This window comes from Schistocerca gregaria, chromosome 10, assembly GCF_023897955.1.
Source record: "Schistocerca gregaria isolate iqSchGreg1 chromosome 10, iqSchGreg1.2, whole genome shotgun sequence".
Taxonomy (NCBI): Eukaryota; Metazoa; Arthropoda; class Insecta; order Orthoptera; family Acrididae; genus Schistocerca; species Schistocerca gregaria.
In genome coordinates, this window is record NC_064929.1 from 118,174,704 (window position 1) to 118,200,640 (window position 25,937).

General features: G+C 48.7%; 1 protein-coding gene across 4 annotated transcripts in view; it reads right to left on the reverse strand.

The window, feature by feature from the left end:
- The window catches only part of LOC126293451 (uncharacterized), a 693,872-nt gene that overhangs the window by 462,390 nt on the left and 205,545 nt on the right, over window positions 1-25,937 (reverse strand). For all 4 annotated transcript variants that reach the window (XM_049986686.1, XM_049986685.1, XM_049986684.1 and 1 more), the window contains exon 2: window positions 137-285. In XM_049986686.1, coding sequence (XP_049842643.1) covers window positions 137-263 — 127 coding nt within the window. In that variant the 5' untranslated portion in view covers window positions 264-285. The remainder of the gene's footprint in view (window positions 1-136; window positions 286-25,937) is intronic.

Consider the following 25,937-nt stretch of genomic DNA (forward strand, 5'->3'; position numbering starts at 1 on the left):
GTCAGCGGACTGGACACTTTAGAAAACGTGAGGAACAACAGGCAGGAGTAACTACGAATCCCTTAAGGTAGCCCATTACTTGCGTATCGCTTTTGGAGCAGGCTCCAGGTGGTAGCGCGAGGGTGCGGACACTCACCGTTGTCGTTGTGGTCGAGCAGCAGCGACGAGGAGGCGGACAGCTCCCTCTGCAGCTGGATGGTCTCGTGTCGCAGGGAGCGGACGCGCACCAGTAGCTCCTCATAGCTGGACACGGGCAGCGTCATGTCCCCGCTGGGCGGCTCGCATCTGCAACGACACACCTGCCGTCAGCATACGGCCGGAGCGTTAGCAGACAAGCTGGGACACCGTTAACCATCATGTAGGAGGTAACCTGACGCAGTGCAGTGGCTTGTACATTCCAGAACGACACGACGAGGACGACAACACTTCCAGGGTATGACTCACAGTTTTGTGTCACTCATTTCTCGAGTAGAACTTTTAACTATAACATCAGACACAGACTCTGCTGCCCTCCATACCTCATTCCAACCACACTACTGATATGCAACAATCCAACAAGCCATCCCTTAACGTTACCACCCATCCATCCACTCATCCAACAAGCTATCCATCCACTGACCCATACAGCCACTCTTTTCTTTATCTATCAAAAAACAGTTCAAACTAAATTATTGCAGGCACACGCTGCAGCCCTCCATATACACTCCTGGAAATTGAAATAAGAACACTGTGAATTCATTGTCCCAGGAAGGGGAAACTTTATTGACACATTTCTGGGGACAGATACATCACATGATCACACTGACAGAACCACAGGCACATAGACACAGGCAACAGAGCATGCACAATGTCGGCACTAGTACAGTGTATATCCACCTTTCGCAGCAATGCAGGCTGCTATACTCCCATGGAGACGATCGTAGAGATGCTGGATGTAGTCCTGTGGAACGGCTTGCCATGCCATTTCCACCTGGCGCCTCAGTTGGACCAGCGTTCGTGCTGGACGTGCAGACCGCGTGAGACGACGCTTCATCCAATCCCAAACATGGTCAATGGGGGACAGATCCGGAGATCTTGCTGGCCAGGGTAGTTGACTTACACCTTCTAGAGCACGTTGGGTGGCACGGGATACATGCGGACGTGCATTGTCCTGTTGGAACAGCAAGTTCCCTTGCCGGTCTAGGAATGGTAGAACGATGGGTTCGATGACGGTTTGGATGTACCGTGCACTATTCAGTGTCCCCTCCACGATCACCAGAGGTGTACGGCCAGTGTAGGAGATCGCTCCCCACACCATGATGCCGGGTGTTGGCCCTGTGTGCCTCGGTCGTATGCAGTCCTGATTGTGGCGCTCACCTGCACGGCGCCAAACACGCATACGACCATCATTGGCACCAAGGCAGAAGCGACTCTCATCGCTGAAGACGACACGTCTCCATTCGTCCCTCCATTCACGTCTGTCGCGACACCACTGGAGGCGGGCTGCACGATGTTGGGGCGTGAGCGGAAAACGGCCTAACTGTGTGCGGGACCGTAGCCCAGCTTCATGGAGACGGTTGCGAATCGTCCTCGCCGATACCCCAGGAGCAACAGTGTCCCTAATTTGCTGGGAAGTGGCGGTGCGGTCCCCTACGTCACTGCGTAGGATCCTACGGTCTTGGCGTGCATCCGTGCGTCGCTGCGATCCGGTCCCAGGTCGACGGGCACGTGCACCTTCCGCCGACCACTGGCGACAAGATCGATGTACTGTGGAGACCTCACGCCCCACGTGTTGAGCAATTCGGCGGTACGTCCACCCGGCCTCCCGCATGCCCACTATACGCCCTCGCTCAAAGTCCGTCAACTGCACATACGGTTCACGTCCACACTGTCGCGGCATGCTACCAGTGTTAAAGACTGCGATGGAGCTCCGTATGCCACGGCAAACTGGCTGACACTGACGGCGGCGGTGCACAAATGCTGCGCAGCTAGCGCCATTCGACGGCCAACACCGCGGTTCCTGGTGTGTCCGCTGTGCCGTGCGTGTGATCATTGCTTGTACTGCCCTCTCGCAGTGCCCAGAGCAAGTATCGTGGGTCTGACACACCGGTGTCAATGTGTTCTTTTTTCCATTTCCAGGAGTGTATCTATCGAATTATGCTTCCAACCAAACGGACAACCAATTCATCCAATAACTTAATCACACATCCAACCATCCATCGATGCAACCTTCCATCTATTGAAACAACCATCCACCCATCCATCGGTAGAACCTTACCACCATTGGTACAACCATCTATACATGCATCGATCCATCCACCCAGCTAAAACTCCAGAAACCACCTAGTAATCCATTTCCAAGCCACCAACCCAACCACCAATCTGTCTGTCCAGCCATCTACCCAAAGAACAACAATTGGCCAGAATGACATTTTCACTCTGCAGCGGAGTGTGCGCTGATATGAAACTTCCTGGCTGATTAAAACTGTGTGTCGGACAGAGACTCGAACTCGGGAACTTTGTCTTTCGCGGGCAACTTAACACCAACTCTCCAGCGAACCTTGCAGAACTAGCACTCCTGTAAGAAAGGATATTGCGGGGACATGGCTTAGCCACAGCCTGCGCGATGTTTCCAGAGTGCTAGTTCTGCAAGGTTCGCAGGAGAGCTTCTGTTAAGTTTGGAAGGTAGGAGACGAGGTACTGGCAGAAGTAAAGCTGTGAGGACGTGGCGTGAGTCGTGCTTGGGTAGCTCAGTTGGTAGAGCACTTGCCCGCCAAAGGCAACAACAATTGGTTTTGGAAGATCTAGCTGTGGAGAAGAGCTACCGCGTCCGTTTTTTTAAGGAGTCGTTGACATTCATGACATCACAGCTGTTGTAACAAGCTACATCTACATCTACATCCATACTCCGCAAGCCACCTGACGGTGTGTGGCGGAGGGTACCCCGAGTACCTCTATCGGTTCTCCCTTCTATTCCAGTCTCGTATTGTACGTGGAAAGAAGGATTGTCGGTATGCTTCTGTGTGGGCTCTAATCTCTCTGATATTATCCATAAGATTTCACACACATTTTTGAACCAGCTCGCGCTATTCGTCCACGAGACTCAGAGGGCCATAGACACGGGTTCCCAGGTATATGCCATGTTTCTTGACTTCCGCAAGGCGTTCGATACAGTTCCCCACACTCGTTTAATGAACAAAGTAAGAGTACATCGACTATCAGACTTGGATAGGGAGTTCCTGCATAACAGATCGCAGCATGTCATTCTCAATGGAGAGAAGTCTTCCGAAGTAAGAGTGATTTCAGGTGCCGCACAGGGGAGTGTCGTAGGACCGTTGCTCTTCACAATATACATAAATGACCATCTAGTCGAATTAAATCGGGTGATGCTGAGGGACTTAGATTCGTAAACGAGACACTTAAAGTAGTAAAGGAGTTTTGCTATTGGGAGAGCAAAATAACTGATGATGGTCGAGGTAGAGAGGATATAAAATGTAGACTGGCAATGGCAAGGAAAGCATTTCTGAAGAAGAGAAATTTGTTAACATCGAGTATAGATTTAAGTGTCATATAGTCGTTTCTGTATGTATTTGTATGGAGTGTAGCCATGAATGGAAGTGAAACATGGACGATAAATAGTTTAGACATGAAGAGAATAGAAGCTTTTGAAATGTGGTGCTACAGAAGAATGCTGAAGATTAGGTGGATAGATTACATAACTAATGAGGAGGTATTGAATAGGATTGGGGAGAAGAGAAATTTGTGGCACAACGTGACTAGAAGAAGGGATCGGTTGGTAGGACATGTTCTGAGGCATCAAGGGATCACCAATTTAGTATTGGAGGGCAGCGTGGAGGTTAAAAATCGTAGAGGGAGACCAAGAGATGAATACACTAAACAGATTCAGACCACAACAACAACAATAATGAGGTCCTGACACTTTCAAGCAGATAATGTAACATCTCCGACCGCGTGCCAGAGCACGAACGATCCACAGCGAAACTTGGACGCTGTCGTCCACTCGCGCTCGCAGAACTACAGACATATCAATAAACGTCGACCGATTATCCTGAGGCACTAGTCAAAAGGCAATGCCAATGGCCTTGCCGCAGTACTAACTGCGGTTACCGTCAGATCACCGAAATTAAGCTCTGTCGATCTGGGCTAGCACTTGGATGGGTGACCATCCGGTCAGGCGAACACTATTTGGCAAGCGGGATGCACTCAGCCCTAGTGAGGCAAACTGAGGAGCTCTAGTAAACTAACATACGGCCTGGAGAGCAGTGTGCTGACCACATGCCCCTCCATATCTGCATCCAGTGACGCCTGTGGACTAGGGTGACACGGCGGCCGGTCGGTACCGCTCAACTGTTCGGACGGAGTTTAGTTTACTTCTAGTTCATAAGTCAGAAGGTAACACGCCAAGAAGCCGCGATAAAGGTTTCAACAACTATGTGGTGAATTACACTACTGGCCATTAAAATTGCTACACCAAGAAGATGACGTGCCACGAACGACAGGAAGAAGATGCTGCGGTATGCAAATGATTAGCTCTTCAAAGCATTCGCACAAGATTGGCGCCGGTGGCGACACCTACAACGTGCTGAAATAAGGAAAGTTTCCAACCGATTTCTCATACACAAACAGCAGTTGACAAGCGTTGCCTGGTGAGACGTTCTTGCGATGCCTCGTGTAAGAGGGAGAAAAGCGTACTATCACGTTTCCGACTTTGATAAAGTTCGGATTGTAGAGTATCACGATTGCGGTTTATCGTATCGCGACATTGCTGCTCGCGTTGGTCGAGATCCAATGACTGTTAGCAGAATATTGAATCGATGGGTTCAGGAGGGTAATACGGAACGCCGTGCTGGATCCCAACGGCCTCGTATCACTGGCAGTCGAGATGACAGACATCTTTATCCGCATGGCTGTAACGGATCGTGGAGCCACGTCTCGATCCCTCAGTCAACAGATGGGGACGTTTGCAAGACAACAACCATGTGCACCAACAGTTGGACGACGTTTGCAACAGCATGGACTATCAGCTCGGAGACCGTGGCTGCGGTTACCCTCGACACTGCATAGGAGACAGGAGTGCCTGCGGTTGTGTAATCAACGACGAACCTGGGTGCATGAATGGCAAAACGTCATCTTGTCGGATGAATCCAGGTTCTGTTTACAGCATCACGATAGCCGCATCCTTGTTTGGCGACATCGCGGTGAACGCACATTGGAAGCGTGTATTCGTCATCGCCATACGGGCGTGTCACCCGGCGTGATGGTATGGGGTGCCATTGGTTACACGTCTCGGTCACCTCTTGTTCGCATTGACAGCACCTTGAACAGTGGACGTTACATTTCAGATGTGTTACGACTCGTGGCTCTACCATTCGCTCGATTCCTGCAAAACCCTAGATTTCAGCAGGATAATGCACGACCGCATGTTGCAGGTCCTGTACGTGCCTTTCTGGATACAGAAAATGTTCGACTGCTGCCCTGGGCAGCACATTCTCCAGATGTCTCCCCAATTGAAAACGTCTGGTCAATGGTGGCCGAGAAACTGGCTCGTCACAATACGCCCTTGATGAACTGTGGTATCGTGTTGAAGCTGCATGGGCAGCTGTACCTGTACACGCCATCCAAGCTCTGTTTGACTCAATGCCCAGGCGTATCAAAACCGTTATTACGGCCAGATGTGGTTGTTCTGAGTACTGATTTCACAGGATCTATGCACCCAAATTACGTGAAAATGTAATCAGATGTCAGTTCTAGTATAATATATTTGTCCAATTAATACCCGTTCATCATCTGCATATTTCTTCTTGGTGTAGCAATTTTAATGGCCAGTAGTGTATTTACTCTTGATGTGTTTGGCGGTATTCAAATTTGCAGTTTTCGAGAAGCATTTGTGGCAGGTGTTTTTCGCTTCCAGACTTGATACAGCCAGTAGGCTAGAAGCCGGCGAGCCTCGCTGGAGAGGCCTTACTTTCTCCGGCCGCCTCCCCTAAATGACCGCCGGTTTGTGAAGCGGAACTAATCACCGCTTCCCTCCCCGCCACAATACTGGCCCCGGAACGGATCCGCGGGGGACGCGCCGGCAGCGGGAGGCGTGGCGCGGAAAGCCTGCCGGCCCAGACAATGGGTCCGCAGCCGTCTTAATAACTACGCCCTTACCTCCTCCCCCACCCCGTCACCTTTCCCACGGTGGTACAATTAGCAGTGCGAGCGCCGGAACCGCTCACTCAGCCGGCCGCAATTCCCCATTACCCTCCCCACAGCCTGCTCTTAACTTCCGCTGGTGGACCCAGAAAAATGGTCGGACCAGTGAGATAGCTTACGGCCTGCGCACACGTGGCAACTAAGGAGCGCGCCTGTCTAGTGCCTCCTCTTCTTGACATAATACATGGCTCTGGTTGATGGCCGTATGGGGTGAGCTTACGCTCATGCGGACTATGTAGACCAGCGCTCCTTGCCGGAAGGCTGCAGCGTTTACACCGCAGAGCCATTTTTCGTGTCCTTGAGCGTATTCGTAGCAGCACTGGAGAGTCTTGTCATTTGCAGTGACTCTCTCAGTCGTCTACAAGCTCTTGACCAGTGCTACCCACGCCATCCCATTGTTGTTGCCATCCAGGAGTCCGTTCGTGCTCTTGAACAGCGTGGACGTTCAGTGGGACACGTTGGGATAGCGGGAAACGAACTCGCCGACAAGTTAGCCAAAGAGGCTACCCGAAAACTGACGTTGGAGATCGGCCTCCCGGCAACTGATCTCCGACCGGTGGTGCGATGTCGGGTCTTTGGGATATGGGGAGACGAATGGCGCACTCTGTCTGCACCCAACAAGCTGCGTCGAGTAAAGGAGTCCACGACTGTGTAGGGTTCCTCGATGCGGGCCTCTCGCAGGGATTCTGTTGTTGTGTGTAGGCTCCGCATTGGTCACTCTTGGCTGACGCACGGTCATCTGCTGCGTCGAGAGGACCGGCCCTCATTGTCGCTGTGGTGCAACCGTGACGGTGGCCCATCTGTTGTTGGAATGTCCTCTTGTAACCGCTCTCAGACGAGCTTTTAATCTCCATCTCTTTTAGGTGACAATGTCTCTATGGCAGATCGGCTTTTAAGTTTTATTCGCGCAAGCGGCTTTTAAAGGTCCATTTAATTTTATTACATCACCCTCTTTTGAGCTGTATCTTTTCTAAGTTTTGTGTTATAATTCGACTCCACCCTAATCTTTTAGGCTGGAAGTTTTAACGTGTAGCAGAGTGGCTGGCACATTCTTTTATTTTCGTGATCAGTCAGCCACGATCCTCTGCTGTACAGTTTTAATTCTTTCTGCCTTTCTCCTCTATGTTGTTCTTGTTGCTGTGCTCCGTTTTCCATGTTGCTTTTTTATTGACCTTGGGGATTTTCTTCCCATGCAATTTTTCTCTTGTGCTTCGAATGACTAGTGGATGGTTTCACTGTGCTCTGTGTGTTTATGAAACAAGGGACCGATGACCTATGCAGTTTGGTCCATTTAATCTTTAACCCAACCAACCAACCAACTGAACACCCAAAAAACTGGTACACCTGCCTAATATAGTGTAGAGCTCGCCGGAGCACGCAGAAGTGCCGCAACACGGCGTGGCATGGACTCGACTAATGTCTGAAGTAGTGCTGGAGGGAACTGACACCATGAATCCTGCAGGGCTGTCCATAAATCCGTGGGAGTACGAGGGGTTACAAGGCAACTCAGATATGCTCAATAATGTTCATGTCTGGGGAGTTTGGTGGCCAGCGGAAGTGTTTAAACTCAGAAGAGTGTTCCCGGAGCCACTCTTTAGCCGTTGTGGACGCGTGGGGTGACGCATTGTCCGGCTGGAATTGTCCAAGTCCGTCGGAATGCACAATGCACATGAATCCACTCAACAGAGGAAAGTCCACTGGACCTTACGGGATACCAATACGATTCTACACAGAGTACGCGAAAGAACTCGCCCCCCTCCCTAACAGCCGTGTACCGCGAGTCTCTAAAGGAACGGAAGGTTCCAAATGATTGGAAAAGAGCACAGGTGGTTCGAGTTTTCAAGAAGGGTCGTCGGGCAGATGCGCAAACCAATAAGCCTGTATCTCTGACGTCGATCTGTTGTAGAATTTAAGAACATGTTTTTTGCTCACGTATATCATTTCTGAAAACCCAGAATCTACTCTGTAGGAATCAACATGGATTCCGGAAACAGCGATCGTGTGAGACCCAACTCGCTTTATTTGTTCTTCAGACCCAGAAAATATCAGATACAGGCTCCCAGGTAGATGCTATTTTCCTTGATTTCCGGAAGGCGTTCGATACAGTTCCGCACTGTCGCCTGATAAACAAAGTAAGAGCCTACGGAATATCAGACCAGCTGTGTGGCTGGATTGAAGAGTTTTTAGCAAACAGAATACAACATGTTGTTATCAATGGAGAGACGTCTAAAGACGTTAAAGTAACCTCTGGGTGTGCCACATGGGAGTGTTATGGGACCATTGCTTTTGACAATATATATAAATGACCTAGTAGATAGTGTTGGAAGTTCCATGCGGCTTTTCGCGGATGATGCTGTAGTATACAGAGAAGTTGCAGCATTAGAAAATTGTAGCGAAATGCAGGAAGATCTGCAGGAGATAGACACTTGGTGCAGGGAGTCGCAACTGACTCTTAACATAGATAAATGTAATGTATTGCGAATACATAGAAAGAAGGATCCTTTTTTGTATGATTATATAATAGCGGAAAAAAAACTGGTAGCAGTTACTCCTGTAAAATATCTGGGAGTATGCGTACGGAGCGATTTGAGGTGGAATGATCATATACAATTAACTGTTGGTAAGGCGGTTGCCAGGTTAAGATTCATTGTGAGAGTCCTTAGAAAATGTAGTCCATCAACAAAGGAGGTGGCTTACAAAACACTCGTTCGACCTATACTTTAGTATTGCTCATCAGTGTGGGATCCGTACCAGGTCGGGTTAACGGAGGAGATAGAGAAGATCCAAAGAAGAGCGGCGCGATTCGTCACAAGGTTATTTGGTAAGCGTGATAGCGTTACGGAGATGTTCAGCAAACTCAAGTGGCAGACTCTGCAAGAGAGGCGCTCTGCATCGCGGTGTAGCTAGTTGTCCAGGTTTCGAGAGGGTGCGTTTCTGGATGAGGTATCGAATATATTGCTTCCTCCTACTTATACCTCCCGAGGAGATCACGAATGTAAAATTAGAGAGATTCGAGAGCGCACGGAGGCTTTCCGGCAGTCGTTCTTCCCGCGAACCATACGCGACTGGAACAGAAAAGGGAGGTAATGACAGTGGCACGTGAAGTGCCCCCCGCCACACACCGTTGGGTGGCTTGCGGAGTACCTATGTAGATGTAGATGTAGATGTAAATGTAGATGTAGAAGTGCCGGAACACGACGTGGCATGGATTCGACTAGTGTCTGAAGTAGTGCTGGGGGGACGTGACACCATGAATCCTGCAGGGCTGTCCGTAAATCAGTAGGAGTACGAGGGATTACAAGGCAACTCAGGTATGCTCAATAATGTTCATGTCTAGAGAGTTTGGTGGCCAGTGGAAGCGTTTAAACTCAGAAACTGTTTCTGGAGCCGCTCTTTAGCAATTCTGCACGGGTGGGATGCCGCATTGTCCTGCTGGAATTGCCGAAGTCCGTCGGATTGCACAATGGACATTAAAGGATCAGGTGATCAGACACGATGCTTACGTACGTGTCAACTGTCAGAGTCATATCTAGCATAGTGGGCCTCAAATAAATCCAACACCATTACAGAGCCTCCACCAGCTTGAACAGTCCCCTGCTGACATGCAGAGTTCGTGGGTTCATGAGGTTGTCTCGATACCCAAACACGTCCATCAGCTCGATACAATTTGAAACGAGACTCGTCCGACCAGGCAACAAGTGTCCAGTCATCAACAGTCCAATGTCGGTGCTGAGAGGGCCAGGCGAGGCGTAAATCTTTGTGTCGTGCAGTCATCAAGCGTACACGACTGGGTCTTCGTCTCCGAAAGCCCATATACACTCCTGGAAATGGAAAAAAGAACACATTGACACCGGTGTGTCAGACCCACCATACTTGCTCCGGACACTGCGAGAGGGCTGCACAAGCAATGATCACACGCACGGCACAGCGGACACACCAGGAACCCCGGTGTTGGCCGTCGAATGGCGCTAGCTGCGCAGCATTTGTGCACCGCCGCCGTCAGTGTCAGCCAGTTTGCCGTGGCATACGGAGCTCCATCGCAGTCTTTAACACTGCTAGCACGCCGCGACAGCGTGGACGTGAACCGTATGTGCAGTTGACGGACTTTGAGCGAGGGCGTATAGTGGGCATGCGGGAGGCCGGGTGGACGTACCGCCGAATTGCTCAACACGTGGGGCGTGAGGCCTCCACAGTACATCGATGTTGTCGCCAGTGGTCGGCGGAAGGTGCACGTGCCCGTCGACCTGGGACCGGACCGCAGCGACGCACGGATGCACGCCAAGACCGTAGGATCCTACGCAGTGCCGTAGGGGACCGCACCGCCACTTCCCAGCAAATTAGGGACACTGTTGCTCCTGGGGTATCGGCGAGGACCATTCGCAACCGTCTCCATGAAGCTGGGCTACGGTCCCGCACACCGTTAGGCCGTCTTCCGCTCACGCGCCAACATCGTGCAGCCCGCCTCCAGTGGTGTCGCGACAGGCGTGAATGGAGGGACGAATGGAGACGTGTCGTCTTTAGCGATGAGAGTCGCTTCTGCCTTGGTGCCAATGATGGTCGTATGCGTGTTTGGCGCCGTGCAGGTGAGCGCCACAATCAGGACTGCACACGACCGAGGCACACAGGGCCAACACCCGGCATCATGGTGTGGGGAGGGATCTCCTACACTGGCCGTACACCTCTGGTGATCGTCGAGGGGACACTGAATAGTGCACGGTACATCCAAACCGTCATCGAACCCATCGTTCTACAATTCCTAGACCGGCAAAGGAACTTGCTGTTCCAACAGGACAATGCACGTCCGCATGTATCCCGTGCCACCCAACGTGCTCTAGAAGGTGTAAGTCAGCTACCCTGGCCAGCAAGATCTCCGGATCTGTCCCCCATTGAGCATGTTTGGGCCTGGATGAAGCGTCGTCTCACGCGGTCTGCACGTCCAGCACGAACGCTGGTCCAACTGAGGCGCCAGGTGGAAATGGCATGGCAAGCCGTTCCACAGGACTACATCCAGCCTCTCTAAGATCGTCTCCATGGGAGAATAGCAGCCTGCATTGCTGCGAAAGGTGGATATACACTGTACTAGTGCCGACATAGTGCATGCTCTGTTGCCTGTGTCTATGTGCCTGTGGTTCTGTCAGTGTGATCATGTGATGTATCTGACCCCAGGAATGTGTCAATAAAGTTTCCCCTTCCTGGGACAATGAATTCACGGTGTTCTTATTTCAATTTCCAGGAGTGTAGATTGTGTTTCGTTGAAGGGTTCGCACGATGACGGTTGTTGATGGCCCAGCACTGAAATCTGCAGCAATTTGTGGAAGGGTTGCACTTCTGTCACGTTGAACGATTCGTCGGTCCTGTTCTTGCAGGTGCCTACGAGCGGAAGCCCTCAGAGACGTCCGACATACGACATCCGGCATCGGCGGAGTCTCGAACCAGTCTGGGCAGTAGAGGTGGCAAAAAATAACGTAACTGATTGAAATAACCGGTTACTGAAAAGTAACGGTTACTGCGATAACCATTCCTCTGATACAGGCAGTTATTTCAATAACTGTCTAATGTCAACAGTGCCTCGCGCCATCTGTTGACCGACGATCGTACTACGCTTTCCCGTCAACACATCGGAGATCTGTCTAGGAACTAGGGAGAGGGTAGACCATTTGGAAGGCGTTCTATAGGCCATGGGAATAACTGTGAGACTGCGCGCCATCTGTTGATAAGAACTGTGTACTATGTCGTGCGCCTTCGTTACTTTTAACACAAGCAATGAAATAAAGTAAATGTCCGAGCGGTGGCTGATAGGAGCTGCAGTACAGGCATTAACAAGTACGCTCGTTCCCTTAAGCCACCGCCTCATATGTCAATCTAGCTTGGACGGGCTGTATAAAGAGAGGTACCATAAGGAATTCGAGCGACTATGGAAATAACTGTCAGAGATCGGTACTTTCCTCTGGTAGCTATCGTTATTGGCTCACAGTTCTCGCTCTCTGGCAGTTATCGGGCTGCCATTACAGGTAACCTGGAAGTTGGTAACGGAATAACTGTGTGTCTGTGTTCCTGATACAGTGACTCCAGTGATATTTCAGAGACGATAGTTACTGGAGCGAACAAATATTTACGTACTTCTTCGGTAATAGCCGCTGGCCATCGCGAATGACGAATAACATGTTAGAAAGTATAACATAATACAGTTTAACATAATAATTATTATTCTCATCATTTGTCAGGAGATTGTCAAAATATGTGAATATATCACAGTAACTGCTAATATTTACAGAATTGATGCGCTGTCAAAACTGAAATATAGCAGAATTTTTACCTACGCTGGTATATCAGTCTCTGTTACGATATTCGTCTACAGAGTAGAAGGAGGGCTCAATGAAAGCGTCTGATTCCACCCGCCTGCTTTAATGTAAAGGAGTGGTGGGCTTGTGAATGACATTACGGCACGGTGTTTATGAGTTGTTTTTGTGTGTGCGTGTGTGTGTGTGTGGGGGGGGGGGGGGCGGAGGCTGCCGATCTAGTTTGCAGTGCCGGAATTTGCTGGTGCTAATTTTTTTATCTAGCTGTGATGTTTTGTGTATTTATGGAGTATTGAATGTGATTTAATTTATGTAGGGATGATTGATTTGTGGACTTTTGGGATTGTGGTTTTATTTTTCGCAGTTGTTGGTGTTGGTTTTTTGGCATCAGTAGCTGTGGTGGACCTATATAGGTCACCGGAAATGACCGATTCCCATTTTCATACTTGTATGTGTTGATGTTTTAGAATCGTCCTCTGAGGTTGACCTATGTAGGTCAAGGGAAATGTCCGATTCCAATTTTCGTACTTTTAGTTGTGGGTATTGGTGTTTTGGTATGGTCACCTATGGTTGATCTATATTGTTCAAGGGAAGTGTCAGATTTTTGTTGGTGAAGCAGTATGCTGTTTTTTTGTGATCATGGTGTGTTTTTTTTACTAGCTTGTCCTCACCCTAAAACCCCCAACTTCCCGCAATTGTCCCGTTGGTTTGACTGTATTTTTGGTGGGAGATGTTATTGTATTATTTATATGTATCTTCGTGTTTGTTGCCCTGTGTATGTAGTGACGTCATAGACACACTTAAAATAGCCATTTCCGGGATATTGATGACGAGTGGAATCAGACACTTCTGCATCAAATAGTCTTCCAAATACACTGTAAACCGAGCTTTATCTGAAACCAAGTTTTTAATGGTTGCTGACTTGATGGCAGTTTATTGAAAATGCATGTTCCTGAATATTGGACCCCTTTTGGACCAAGGTAAGTGATTTTAGGTCTTTATGGAGATTGCTGTTCCCATTTCTAGTACTGATATTATGTATTGAGCTATTGGTTGGAAATACTTGCAACAAATTTCATTAAGGAATAAATATACTAGGTAGCAGTGGTTAGAATACAAAGTTCCTTGAACAGGTTCTTACATGATGTTCTTAAATTTATACCACAAACGATTTTTATTACACGCTTTTACATGCGAAAAACTTTTGCTACGTTTGATAAGTTACCACAGAATACGCTCCCTTATGAAACAATAGAGTGAAAAAATGTGGTATGCCCTTCCAACTGAATTTATTATCGAGTTGTAGTCCCAGAAATGTAACACTGTCAACCTTTTCGATCTGCATGTCTTCACATGTTATAAACATGCTGTAGCTGGAGAAATCGAGCAGTTTCCAAATCTGACACAAAACTCGGATTAGCGTACTCACACTTTCCCCCATAGGACTAGCTTTTACAGCACAGGAGTAAACGAATCTGTCACATTACGTATATTTTTTGTTGTATTACAAGGCTGTACACTTTATTCTATTATGTGAGCAGCACAAGAAATTAAACTTCAAATTTAACCTACGGTACTCAGTTTACATATTCCAGAATGAGATTTTCACTCTGCAGCGGAGTGTGCGCTGATATGAAACTTCCTGGCAGATTAAAACTGTGTGCCCGACCGAGACTCGAACTCGGGACCTTTGCCTTTCGCGGGCAAGTGCTCTACCAAGCACTTGCCAGGAAGTTTAAGTTTACATATTACTTCACACTTAAAAACGTACGTTGTTAACATTTTACTTACACAATGCTGTGGTGGAGTTCCGCGTTCTTTCAGTCGCAGTGCGAGGATAATATTTCTAATAGCGACCGATAACCTACAAACATACACTCCTGGAAATTGAAATAAGAACACCGTGAATTCATTGTCCCAGGAAGGGGAAGCTTTATTGACACATTCCTGGGGTCAGATACATCACATGATCACACTGACAGAACCACAGGCACATAGACACAGGCAACAGAGCATGCACAATGTCGGCACTAGTACAGTGTATATCCACCTTTCGCAGCAATGCAGGCTGCTATTCTCCCATGGAGACGATCGTAGAGATGCTGGATGTAGTCCTGTGGAACGGCTTGCCATGCCATTTCCACCTGGCGCCTCAGTTGGACCAGCGTTCGTGCTGGACGTGCAGACCGCGTGAGACGACGCTTCATCCAGTCCCAAACATGCTCAATGGGGGACAGATCCGGAGATCTTGCTGGCCAGGGTAGTTGACTTACACCTTCTAGAGCACGTTGGGTGGCACGGGATACATGCGGACGTGCATTGTCCTGTTGGAACAGCAAGTTCCCTTGCCGGTCTAGGAATGGTAGAACGATGGGTTCGATGACGGTTTGGATGTACCGTGCACTATTCAGTGTCCCCTCGACGATCACCAGAGGTGTACGGCCAGTGTAGGAGATCGCTCCCACACCATGATGCCAGGTGTTGGCCCTGTGTGCCTCGGTCGTATGCAGTCCTGATTGTGGCGCTCACCTGCACGGCGCCAAACACGCATACGACCATCATTGGCACCAAGGCAGAAGCGACTCTCATCGCTGAAGACGACACGTCTCCATTCGTGCCTCCATTCACGCCTGTCGCGACACCACTGGAGGCGGGCTGCACGATGTTGGGGCGTGAGCGGAAGACGGCTTAACGGTGTGCGGGACCGTAGCCCAGCTTCATGGAGACGGTTGCGAATGGTCCTCGCCGATACCCCAGGAGCAACAGTGTCCCTAATTTGCTGGGAAGTGGCGGTGCGGTCCCCTACGGCACTGCGTAGGATCCTACGGTCTTGGCGTGCATCCGTGCGTCGCTGCGGTCCGGCCCCAGGTCGACGGGCACGTGCACCTTCCGCCGACCACTGGCGACAACATCGATGTACTGTGGAGACCTCACGCCCCACGTGTTGAGCAATTCGGCGGTACGTCCACCCGGCCTCCCGCATGCCCACTATACGCCCTCGCTCAAAGTCCGTCAACTGCACATACGGTTCACGTCCACGCTGTCGCGGCATGCTACCAGTGTTAAAGACTGCGATGGAGCTCCGTATGCCACGGCAAACTGGCTGACACTGTCGGCGGTGGTGCACAAATGCTGCGCAGCTAGCGCCATTCGACGGCCAACACCGCGGTTCCTGGTGTGTCCGCTGTGCCGTGCGTGTGATCATTGCTTGTTCAGCCCTCTCGCAGTGTCCGGAGCAAGTATGGTGGGTCTGACACACCGGTGTCAATGTGTTCTTTTTTCCATTTCCAGGAGTGTATAATATGAAACACTTATAATCGTTCTAACGTCAGCTAAAATGTACCCGGAGTTAATAAGTTAAGGTTATGACACGATTCATACGACATTTCTGCCATTTCACACTACTCGCAGTTATACTGATAACTAAACTGATGGATTCCCTACGTCGTTATTTAACTGTAGCCCCTCGGAGTATTCGGTATTCGCTAGCGAAAAATAACTTGGCAGTTATTAATAACCGTTAACGATAACGGTTATCAAAGAATAACTGGAACTGCGATAACGGTTACTCCAGAATAACCGTTTGGCCCACCTCTAGTCTGGACAGCTCCCAGCACTGTGGCTGGGGCAGCAGTGGGACAAAAGAATGTTTACCTGCCGGTGCAAACTCGGACCGTACAATGGTGGCCAGGTTACCCTTAGTTCCAACATTTCACACAGGGGGCAGACCAGACTGGACAGAATCACTGTCTAGAGTGCCGCCAGACGGCCATTGTGAGTCCAAACAGTCGACGTACCGGCTATTACGTAGTTGGTCATAATGTTCTGGTTGATGAGACTATTTAGGCATGAAGTTGCACTCGCGGTACGAGAAAGATCGGGAGAATGAGGACAGGCAAAAGTTAGTGGAGATTCGTGCTGCTGTAAAAAGAGCGATTCGCGAAGCATACAACCACTACCACCGCCATACCTTAGCAAAAGATCTTGCTGAAAACCCAAGGAAATTCCGATCTTACGTAAAATAGGTAAGCGGGTCGAAGGCTTCCATCCAGTCACTCACTGATCAATCTGGCCTGGCAAAGGAAGACAGCAAAACGAAAGCTGATATTTTAAATTTAGCATTTGACAAATGTTTCACTCAGGAGAATCGTACAAACATACCGCCGTTTGAGTCTCGTACAGATTCCCGTATGGAGGACATAGAGATAGACATCCCTGAGGTTGTGAAGCAGCTGAATGCGTTGAAAATAAATAAATCGCCAGGTCCTGATGGGATTCCAATTCGGTTTTATAGAGAGTACTCTACGGCATTGGCTCCTTACTTAGCTCGCATTTATCGTGAATCTCTTGCCCAACGTAAAGTCCCGAGCGACTGGAAAGAAGCGCAGGTGACACCTGTATATAAGACGGGTAGAAGGACGGGTCCTCAAAATTACAGACCAATATCCTTAACACAGGTTTGTTGCAGGATTCTCAAATATATTCTCAGTTCGAATATAATGAATTTCCTTGAGACAGAGAACTTGCTGTCCATCCATCAGCACGGCTTTGGAAAGCATCACTGCTGCGAAACGCAACTCGCCCTTTTTCTCACATGATATCTTGCGAATCACGGATGAAGGGTATCAGACGGATGCCATATCCCTTGACTTCCGGAAAGCGTTTGACTCGGTGTCCCACTGCAGACTCCTAACTAAGATACGAGCATATGGGATTGGTTCCCATGGTGAGTGTTCATCGGAGGTGAAGGTATCATCTGGAGTGACCCAAGGAAGTGTGGTAGATCCGCTGTTGTTTTCTATCTACATAAATGATGTTTTGGATAGGGTGGATAGCAATGTGCGGCTGTTTGCTGATGACGCTCTGGTGTACGGGAAGGTGTCGTCGTTGAGTGACTGTAGGAGGATACAAGATGACTTGGACAGGATTTGTAATTGGTGTAAAGAGTGGCAGCTAACTTGAAATATAGATAAATGTAAATTAATGCGGATGAATAGGAAAAAGAATCCCGTACTGTTTGAATACTCCATTAGTAGTGTAGCGCTTGACACAGTCACATCGATTAAATATTTGGGCGTAACATTGCAGAGCGATATGAAGTGGGACTAGCATGTAATGGCAGTTGTGGGGAAGGCGGATGGTCGTCTTCGGTTCATTGGTAGAATTTTGGGAAGATGTGGTTCATCTGTAAAGGAGACCGCTTATAAAACACTAATATGCCGTATTCTTGAGTCCTGCTCGAGCGTTTGGGATCCCTATCGGGTAGGATTGAGGGAGGACATAGAAGCAATTCAAAGGCGGGCTGCTAGATTTGTTACCGGTAGGTTTGATCGTCACGCGAGTGTTCCGGAAATGCTTCAGGAACTCGGGTGGGAGTCTCTGGAGGAAAGGAGGCGTTCTTTTCGTGAATCGCTACTGAGGAAATTTAGAGAACCAGCATTTGAGGCTGAGTGCAGTACAATTTTACTGCCGCCTATTTCGCGGAAAGGCCACAAAGATAAGAGAGATTAGGGCTCGTACAGAGGCATATAAGCAATCGTTTTTCCCTCGTTCTGTTTGGGAGTGGGACAGGAAGATGCTAGTTGTGGTACGAGGTACCCACCGCCACGCACCGTATGGTGGATTGCGGAGTATGTATGTAGATGTAGATGAATAAAGATGTGGAATGTTAATAACGTCTGTTTTTTGTTTTTAAAAAAAGCCCTGAGAGTTTTTAGATGCTTCAGCTGGATACAACACACCTGGATAAAGTTCCTGACACTCTTTTTCCTCGGTCTGAGTCCTTTATTAAAGCCAGAGCCGGTGTTAAACGGTACTAGCGAAGTTTCTCCTGGGAGTGCCTGATTTGTTGTGTAGTGTGCTGATGAGGAGACGCTAGACGAGAAACGATCTGGCTGGGCCAGGTTGGGGACGGAAGAGCGGGGGTCGCCGACCGGCCTTTCACGGATGGCCGCCGTGGGAGCGGCGCAGAGCCGGGCCGGCAGTGGCTGAATGTCACGCGGCGGTGAGAGGCAGGGGAGGCCAGGAACCTCTATATAATGCCGGCCGCCCCTAGACAGCCTGCCCAACTACTCGGAATGGGGGCCGCCAACAACAGACAAACTTCCTGGCAGACTAAAACTGTGTGCCGGACCGAGGCTCGAACTCGGGACCTTGGCCTTTCGCGGGCAAGTGCGGCACCAACTGAGCTACCCAAGCACGACTCACGCCCCGTCCTCACAGCATTACTTCCGCCAGTACCTCGTCTCCTACCTTCCATGCCAAGTCTCCGCAATATCCTTTCTTTCAAGAGTGCTAGTTCTGCAAGCTTCGCAGGAGTGCTTCTGTAAAGTTTAGAAGGTAGGAGACGAGGTACTGGCAGAAGTAATGCTGTGAGGACGGGGCGTGAGTCGTGCTTCGGTAGCTCAGTTGGTAGAGCACTTGCCCGCGAAAGGCCAAGGTCCCGAGTTCGAGCCTCGGTCCGGCACACAGTTTTAATCTGCCACGAAGTTTCATATCAGCGCACACTCCGCTGCAGAGTGAAAATCTCATTCTGGAAACAGCCACCGTGATCGTCATCATCATCATCATCATCTTCGTATTCTTCCAGTGAGCCGCGTAGAGCGTTTATCAACAGGATCCCTCCATTTCGCTCAGTTTTCTCCTCCAGTATTCAGACCTTCATTGTGGCGTTTATGTCACATCACTGCCCACATTTATTTCCATTTTGTTGCCGTGTTTCAATGGTCAGTATAGGAAGGTTTTGCTACGGGAGGCTAGCGAGTAGGTAGTAGCAGAGTCATCGAACGACGCGCGAGATGGTCGCACAGTGTGAGAACGGCCGAGCGAGCAAGAGCAGTGCCGTAGTGGAGCAGAGAGAGAGAGAGAGAGAGAGAGAGAGAGAGAGAGAGAGAGAGAGAGAGAGAGAGAGAGAGAGTGGGGATTCACCCAGCACGCTGGACACCAGAAAGCGAATCGTCTCTTATGTATATTTACTGATTAGATATTTATATACAGTTCCAACCCTGCTGATGACGTCACTTGCACTGAGAACCTGTTAATAATAATTCCAATATCGCCTTGCTCATCAGGAAATGCTAGTTACAAATTTTAGTTAGCGCTTACTGATGGAATGCTTGGACCAATGGCAAGGCCGGCCGCTGTGGCCGAGCGGTTCTAGGCGCTACAGTCCGGAACCGAACGACCGCTCCGGTCGCAGGTTCGAATCTTGCCTCGGGCACGGATGTGTGTGATGTCCTTAGGTTAGTTAGGTTTAAGTAGTTCTAAGTTCTAGGGGACTGATGACCTCAGATGTTCAGTCCCATAGTGCTCCGAGCCATTTGAACCATTTTGAACCAAGGCGAGTGCGGCCTGATATGGCACGCGCCAAACTGCTAACATACACTATGTGATCAAAAGTATCCGGACACCAGGCTGAAAATTACTTAGAAGTTCGTGGCGCCCTCTGCTGGAATTCAGTATGGTGTTGGCCCACCCTTAGCCTTGATGACAGCTTCCACTCTCGCAGGCATACGTTCAATCAGGTGCGGGAAGGTTTCTTGGGGAATGGCAGCCCATTCTTCACGGAGTGCTGCACTGGGGAGAGGTATCGATGTCGGTCGGTGACGCCTGGCACGAAGTCGGCGTTCCAAAACATCCCAAAGGTGTTCTGTAGGAATCAGGTCAGGACTCTGTGCAGGCCAGTCCATTACAGGGATGTTATTGTCGTGTAACCACTCCGCCACAGGCCGTGCATCATGAACAGGTGCTCGATTGTGTTGAAAGATGCAATCGCCATCCACGAATTGCTCTTCAACAGTGGGAAGCAAGAAGGCGCTTAAAACATCAAAGTAGGCCTGTGTTGTCATAGTGCCACGCAAAACAACAATGGATGCAAGCCCTCTCCATTAAAAAGACGACCACACCATAACACCACCGCCTCCGAATTTTACTGTTGGCACTACACACGCTGGTAGATAACGTTCACCAGGTATTTGCCATACCCACACCATGCCATCGGATCACCACACTGTGTACCGTGATTCGCCACTCCATGCAACGTTTTTCCACTATTCAATCGCCCATTGTTTACGCTCCTTACACAAAGAGAGGCGTCGTTTGCCATTTACCGGCGTGATGTGTGGCTTATAAGCAGCCGCTTGACCATGAAATCCAAGTTTCCTCACCTCCCATTAAACTGCCATAGTACTTGCAGTGGATCCTGATGCAGTTTGGAATTCCTGTGTGATGGTCTGGATAGATGTCTGCCTATTACACATTACGAGCCTCTTGAACGTTGACGGTCTGTCTGAGCCAACACACGAGGTCGGCCTGTACGGTTGTCTGCTGTTCGTGTCCCTTCACGTTTCCACGTCACTATCACATCGGAAAAGTGTGGACCTAGGGATTTTTAGGAGTGTGGAACGTACAGACGTATGACACAAGTGACACCTGATCATCTGACCACGTTTGAAGTCCATGAGTTCTGTGGAGCACCCCATTCTGCTCTCTCACGATGTCTAATGGCTACTGAGGTCGCTGATATGGAATACCTGGCAGTAGGTGGCAGCACAATACTCCTAATATGAAAAACGTTTTTGGAGGTGTCCGGATACTTTTGATCACATGGTGTAGCTCACTACTACTCTATGATCGCTTTGCGAGGAGGCAACACACGGATCTCTGTGTATAAAATCTGGATCTCCTGTAAAGACGCAACGCTTTGTTGAAAAATTGCCTCGCATGACGTACTTCCGCTATGTTGTGGTAATCCTAGTAAGTCTACGGTCGGTTTTCGACGTGGCAACAAGCGAACTTGTGTGTGAAGAACAACTCCACATACAGACGGAAAAATCGGTAAGGTTGCCTCTGAAAACGTACTTGTACAGTCTCGTGTGCATTCTAAGATCGTATGAAGCATTTTAGTCACTCTTGCGGAGTTCGGGAACCAATGATTTTTGACGGTCAATCTTGTTACGAATATTAAAGACACACTGGCTCTAGAAATCTCTTACTAATTTTGCGACTAATGAGATAAAATTAGTTGGCATCCGGAGATTTTACCATTTTTATTAAGCTTGGCAGTTAAACATCCCCACTTGTCACGTTATTATGCACTGCTTACTGCACAAGCGTTAGATCTAACGAAAATAATTGCAGCAACGTCTATGAGACTTGAGGTTCAGCAATTGTCATGTCCATACATTTTAGTATCGTACGCAAATTGGTTACTATTCAGTTAGGAGAAGTAGAAGGAGAGAGAGACGCACTAGACTCCCACCTGTCGATGACACTCAGCACGCGTGGATGTGTGAGTAACGTGGCTGACTACATCATGAACAAGTGCTCTTGTATCCCTCACGTGACAGTCGAATCTTTTTCTGGGTCGCCCTGCAGCTCCTTTCCCCTGCTGATTTCTATGCAAGTAGTGATGTGACAGGCCGTTATCCTTCAGCCTCTTCACACGTCGAGACGACTTGAGCTGTGCACTGCTAAGTCTCTCAGTCACTGACAGATCAACTTGCATCTCACCTCCTATGTCTTCATTCCGACTTTTCTCTCCTCTAGTCACTTGCAAGGCTGACGGCAGCAAACTACATTTTGCACGCTTGTAACTTTGAACAGTGGACGTTACATTTCAGATGTGTTAAGACCCGTGGCTCTACCCTCCATTCGACCCCTGCGAAAGTCTACATTTCAGCAGGATAATGCACGACCGCATGTTGCAGGCCCTGTACTTGCCTTTCTGGATACAGAAAATGTTCGACTGCTGCCCTGGCCAGCACATTCTCCATATCTGTCACCAACTGAAAACGTCTGGTCAATGATGGTCGAGCAACTGGCTCGTCGCAATACGCCAGTCACTACTCTCGGTGAACTGTGGTATCGTTTAAAGCTGCATGGGCAGCTGTAACTGTACACGCCATCCTAGCTCTGTTTGACGTAATGCCCAGGCGTATCAAGGCCGTTATTACGGCCAGAGGTGGTTGTTCTGGGTACTGATTTCTCAGGAACTATGCACCCAAATTGCGTCAAAATGTAACCACATATCAGTTCTAGAAAAATATATTTGTCCAATTAATACCCATTTAGCATCTGCATTTCTTCTTGGTGTAGCAATTTTAATGGCCAGTAGTGTAGTAGAAGCCGACCTCGGGGAAGATCAGTTTGGATTTCGTAGAAATATTGGAACACGTGAGGCAATACTGACCCTATGACTTATCTTGGAAGCTAGATTAAGGAAAGGCAAACCTACGTATCTAGCAGTTGTAGACTTAGAGAAACCTTTTGACAATGTTGACTGGAATACTCTCTTTCAGAATCTGAAGGTGGCAGGGTTAAAATACAGGGAACGAAAGGCTATTTACAATTTGTATAGAAACCAGATGGCAGTTATAACAGTTGAGGAGCATGAAAGGGAAGCAGAAGTTGGGATGGGAGTGAGACAGGGTTGTAGCCTCTCCCTGATGTTATTCAATCTGTATATTGAGCAAGCAGTGAAGGAAACAAAAGAAAGATTCGGAGTAGGTATTAAAATCCATGGCGAAGAAATAAGAACCTTGATGTTCGCCGATGACACTGTAATTCTGTCAGAGACAGCAAAGGACTTGGAAGAGCAGTTCAACGGAATGGATAACGTCTTGAAAGGAGAATATAAGATGAACATCAACAAAATCAAAACGAGGATAATGGAATGTAGTCGAATTAAGTCGGGAGATGCTGAGGGTATTAGATTAGGAAATGAGACACTGCAAGTAGTAAAGGGGTTTTGCTATTTCGGGAGCAAAATAACTGATGATGGTCGAAGTAGAGAGGATATAAAATGTAGACTGGCAATGGCAAGGAAAGCGTTTGTGAAGAAAAGAAATTTGTTAACATCGAGTATAGATTTAAGTGTCAGGAAGTCGTTTCTGAAAGTATTTGTATGGAGTGTAGCCATGTATGGAAGTAAAACGTGGACGATAAATAGTTTGGACAAGAAGAGAATAGAAGCTTTCGAAATGTGGTGCTACAGGAGAATGCTGAAGATTACATGGGTAGATCACATAACTAATGAGGAGGTATTGAATAGGATTGGGGAGAAGAGGAGTTTATGGCACAACTTGACAAGAAACAGGGACCGGTTGGTAGGACACGTTCTGAGGCATGAAAGGATTACAAATTGTGTGAAGGGATCGATTGGTAGGACACGTTCTGAGGTGTCAAGGGATCACCAACTTAGCATTGGAGGGCAGCGTGAAGGGTAAAAATCGTATAGGGAGACCAAGAGATGAATACACTAAGCAGATTCAGAAGGATGTAGGTTGCACTAAGTACTGGGAGATGAACAAGTTTGCACAGGATAGAGTAGCATGGAGAGCTGCATCAAACCAGTCTCAGGACTGAAGACCGCAACAACAACCACACTGTAGTTTACAATCGACACACAAACAAGCTATTCCCGAATTGCAGTTTTCTTGAAACCGCAACCGCATTCCGAAGGGAGACAGGCAGAGCAAGAGGCGCTTCGATATTCAAACCCCCATACATTGCCTCCGCCGTTGCAACTCGCACTGCACTCTAGCAGCCGCAGGGAAGCGCCGGGTGCCGTTAGGTGGCTCTAAAGAGAGAGCTGGAGGCGGCGGCCTTGTAGGCCACGAGCGTCTGATGATTCAGCGCTCTCTCTCTCTCTCTCTCTCTCTCTCTCTCTCTCCTCCCCCTCCCTACTCCACCTAAACAGCATCTCCCGGGCCCTGACCTGCATAGCGCGCGCTTCGCTCCAGCCGTGTCCCCAGGAACCGGTTCGTAGGCGCCACCATGCCGTACCAGAACGGGGGCGTCTCTCAAGGCCGCTCTGTTTTGGGCCGTTTTAAAACAAGAGGCTTCTGCCCACAACCTTTACCGTACTCACCGAAGCAGCGCATGTAATAAGTCGTGAATCGGCGACATCAGCGACAGACTGACTATAGCGGGTGCGCAGTTCTAAACCGTACGTCAAACAGGGGACTGGCTTCGTCTCCTGATGTTCCACGTTAACTTGATCTCTCACAGCAATGGATTTTGTGGCTGCTTAATCTTTATCTATATACAGGGTGGTCCATTGACCGTGATCGGTCGAAATATCTCACGAAATAAGCGTCAAACGAAAAACCCACAAAGAACGAAACTCGTCTAGCTTGAAGGGGGAAACCAGATGGCGCTATGGTTGGCCCGCTACATGGCGCTGCCATAGCTCAAACGGATATCAACTGCGTTTTTTTTAAAATAGGAACCCCCATTTTTAGTACCTATTCGTGTAGTACGTAAAGAAATATGAATGTTTTAGTTGTACCACTTTTTTCGCTTTGTGATAGATGGCGCTGTAATAGTCACAAGCGTGTAAGTACGTGGTATCACGTAACATTCCGCCAATCGGGCGGTATTTGCTTCATGATACATTACCTGTTTTAAAATGGACCGTGTACCAATTGCGGGAAAAGTCGATATCGTGTTGATGTATGGCTATTGTGATCAAAATGCTCAACAGGTATGTGCTATGTATGCTGCTCGGTATCCTGGATGACATCGTCCAAGTGTCCGGACCGTTCGCCGGATAGTTACGTTACTTAAGGAAACAGGAAGTGTTCAGCCACATGTGAATCGTAAACCACGACCTACAACAAATGATGATGCTCAAGTAGGTGTTTGAGCTGCTGTCGCGGCTAATCCGGATAGCAGTAGCAGACAAATTGCGCAAGAATCGAGAATCTCAAAAACGTCGGTGTTGAGAATGAAACATCAACATCGATTGCACTCGTACCATATTTCTATGCACCAGGAATTTGCTAGGTTCTATTTAGCGACGAAGCGTCATTCGTCAACAGCGGTAACGTAAACGAGCATAATATGAACTATTGGCCAACTGAAAACCCACGATGGCTGCGACAAGTCGAATATCAGCGACTTTGGCGGGTTATTGTATGATACGACATTATAGGAGGAAGGATAATTCGCCCCCATTGTATCGATGGCAATCTAAATGGTGCAATGTATGCTGATTTCCTACGAAATGGTTCAAATGGCTCTGAGAGCACTATGGGACTTAACACCTATGGTCATCAGTCCCCTAAAACTCAGAACTACTTAAACCTAACTAACCTAAGGATAGCACACAACACCCAGTCATCACGAGGCAGAGAAAATCACTGACCCCTCCGGGAATCGAACCCGGGAACCCGGGCCTACGAAATGTTCTACAGATGTTACTACAAGATGTTTCACTGCATGACAGAATGGCGATGTATTTCCAACATGATGGATGTCTGGCACATAGCTCGCGTGCGGTTGAAGCGGTATTGAATAGCATATTTCATGACAGGTGGATTGGTCGTCGAAGCACCATACCATGGTCCGCACGTTCACCAGATCTGACGTCCCTGGATTTCTTTCTGTGGGGAAAGTTGAAGGATATTTGCTATCGTTATCCATCGACAACACCTGACA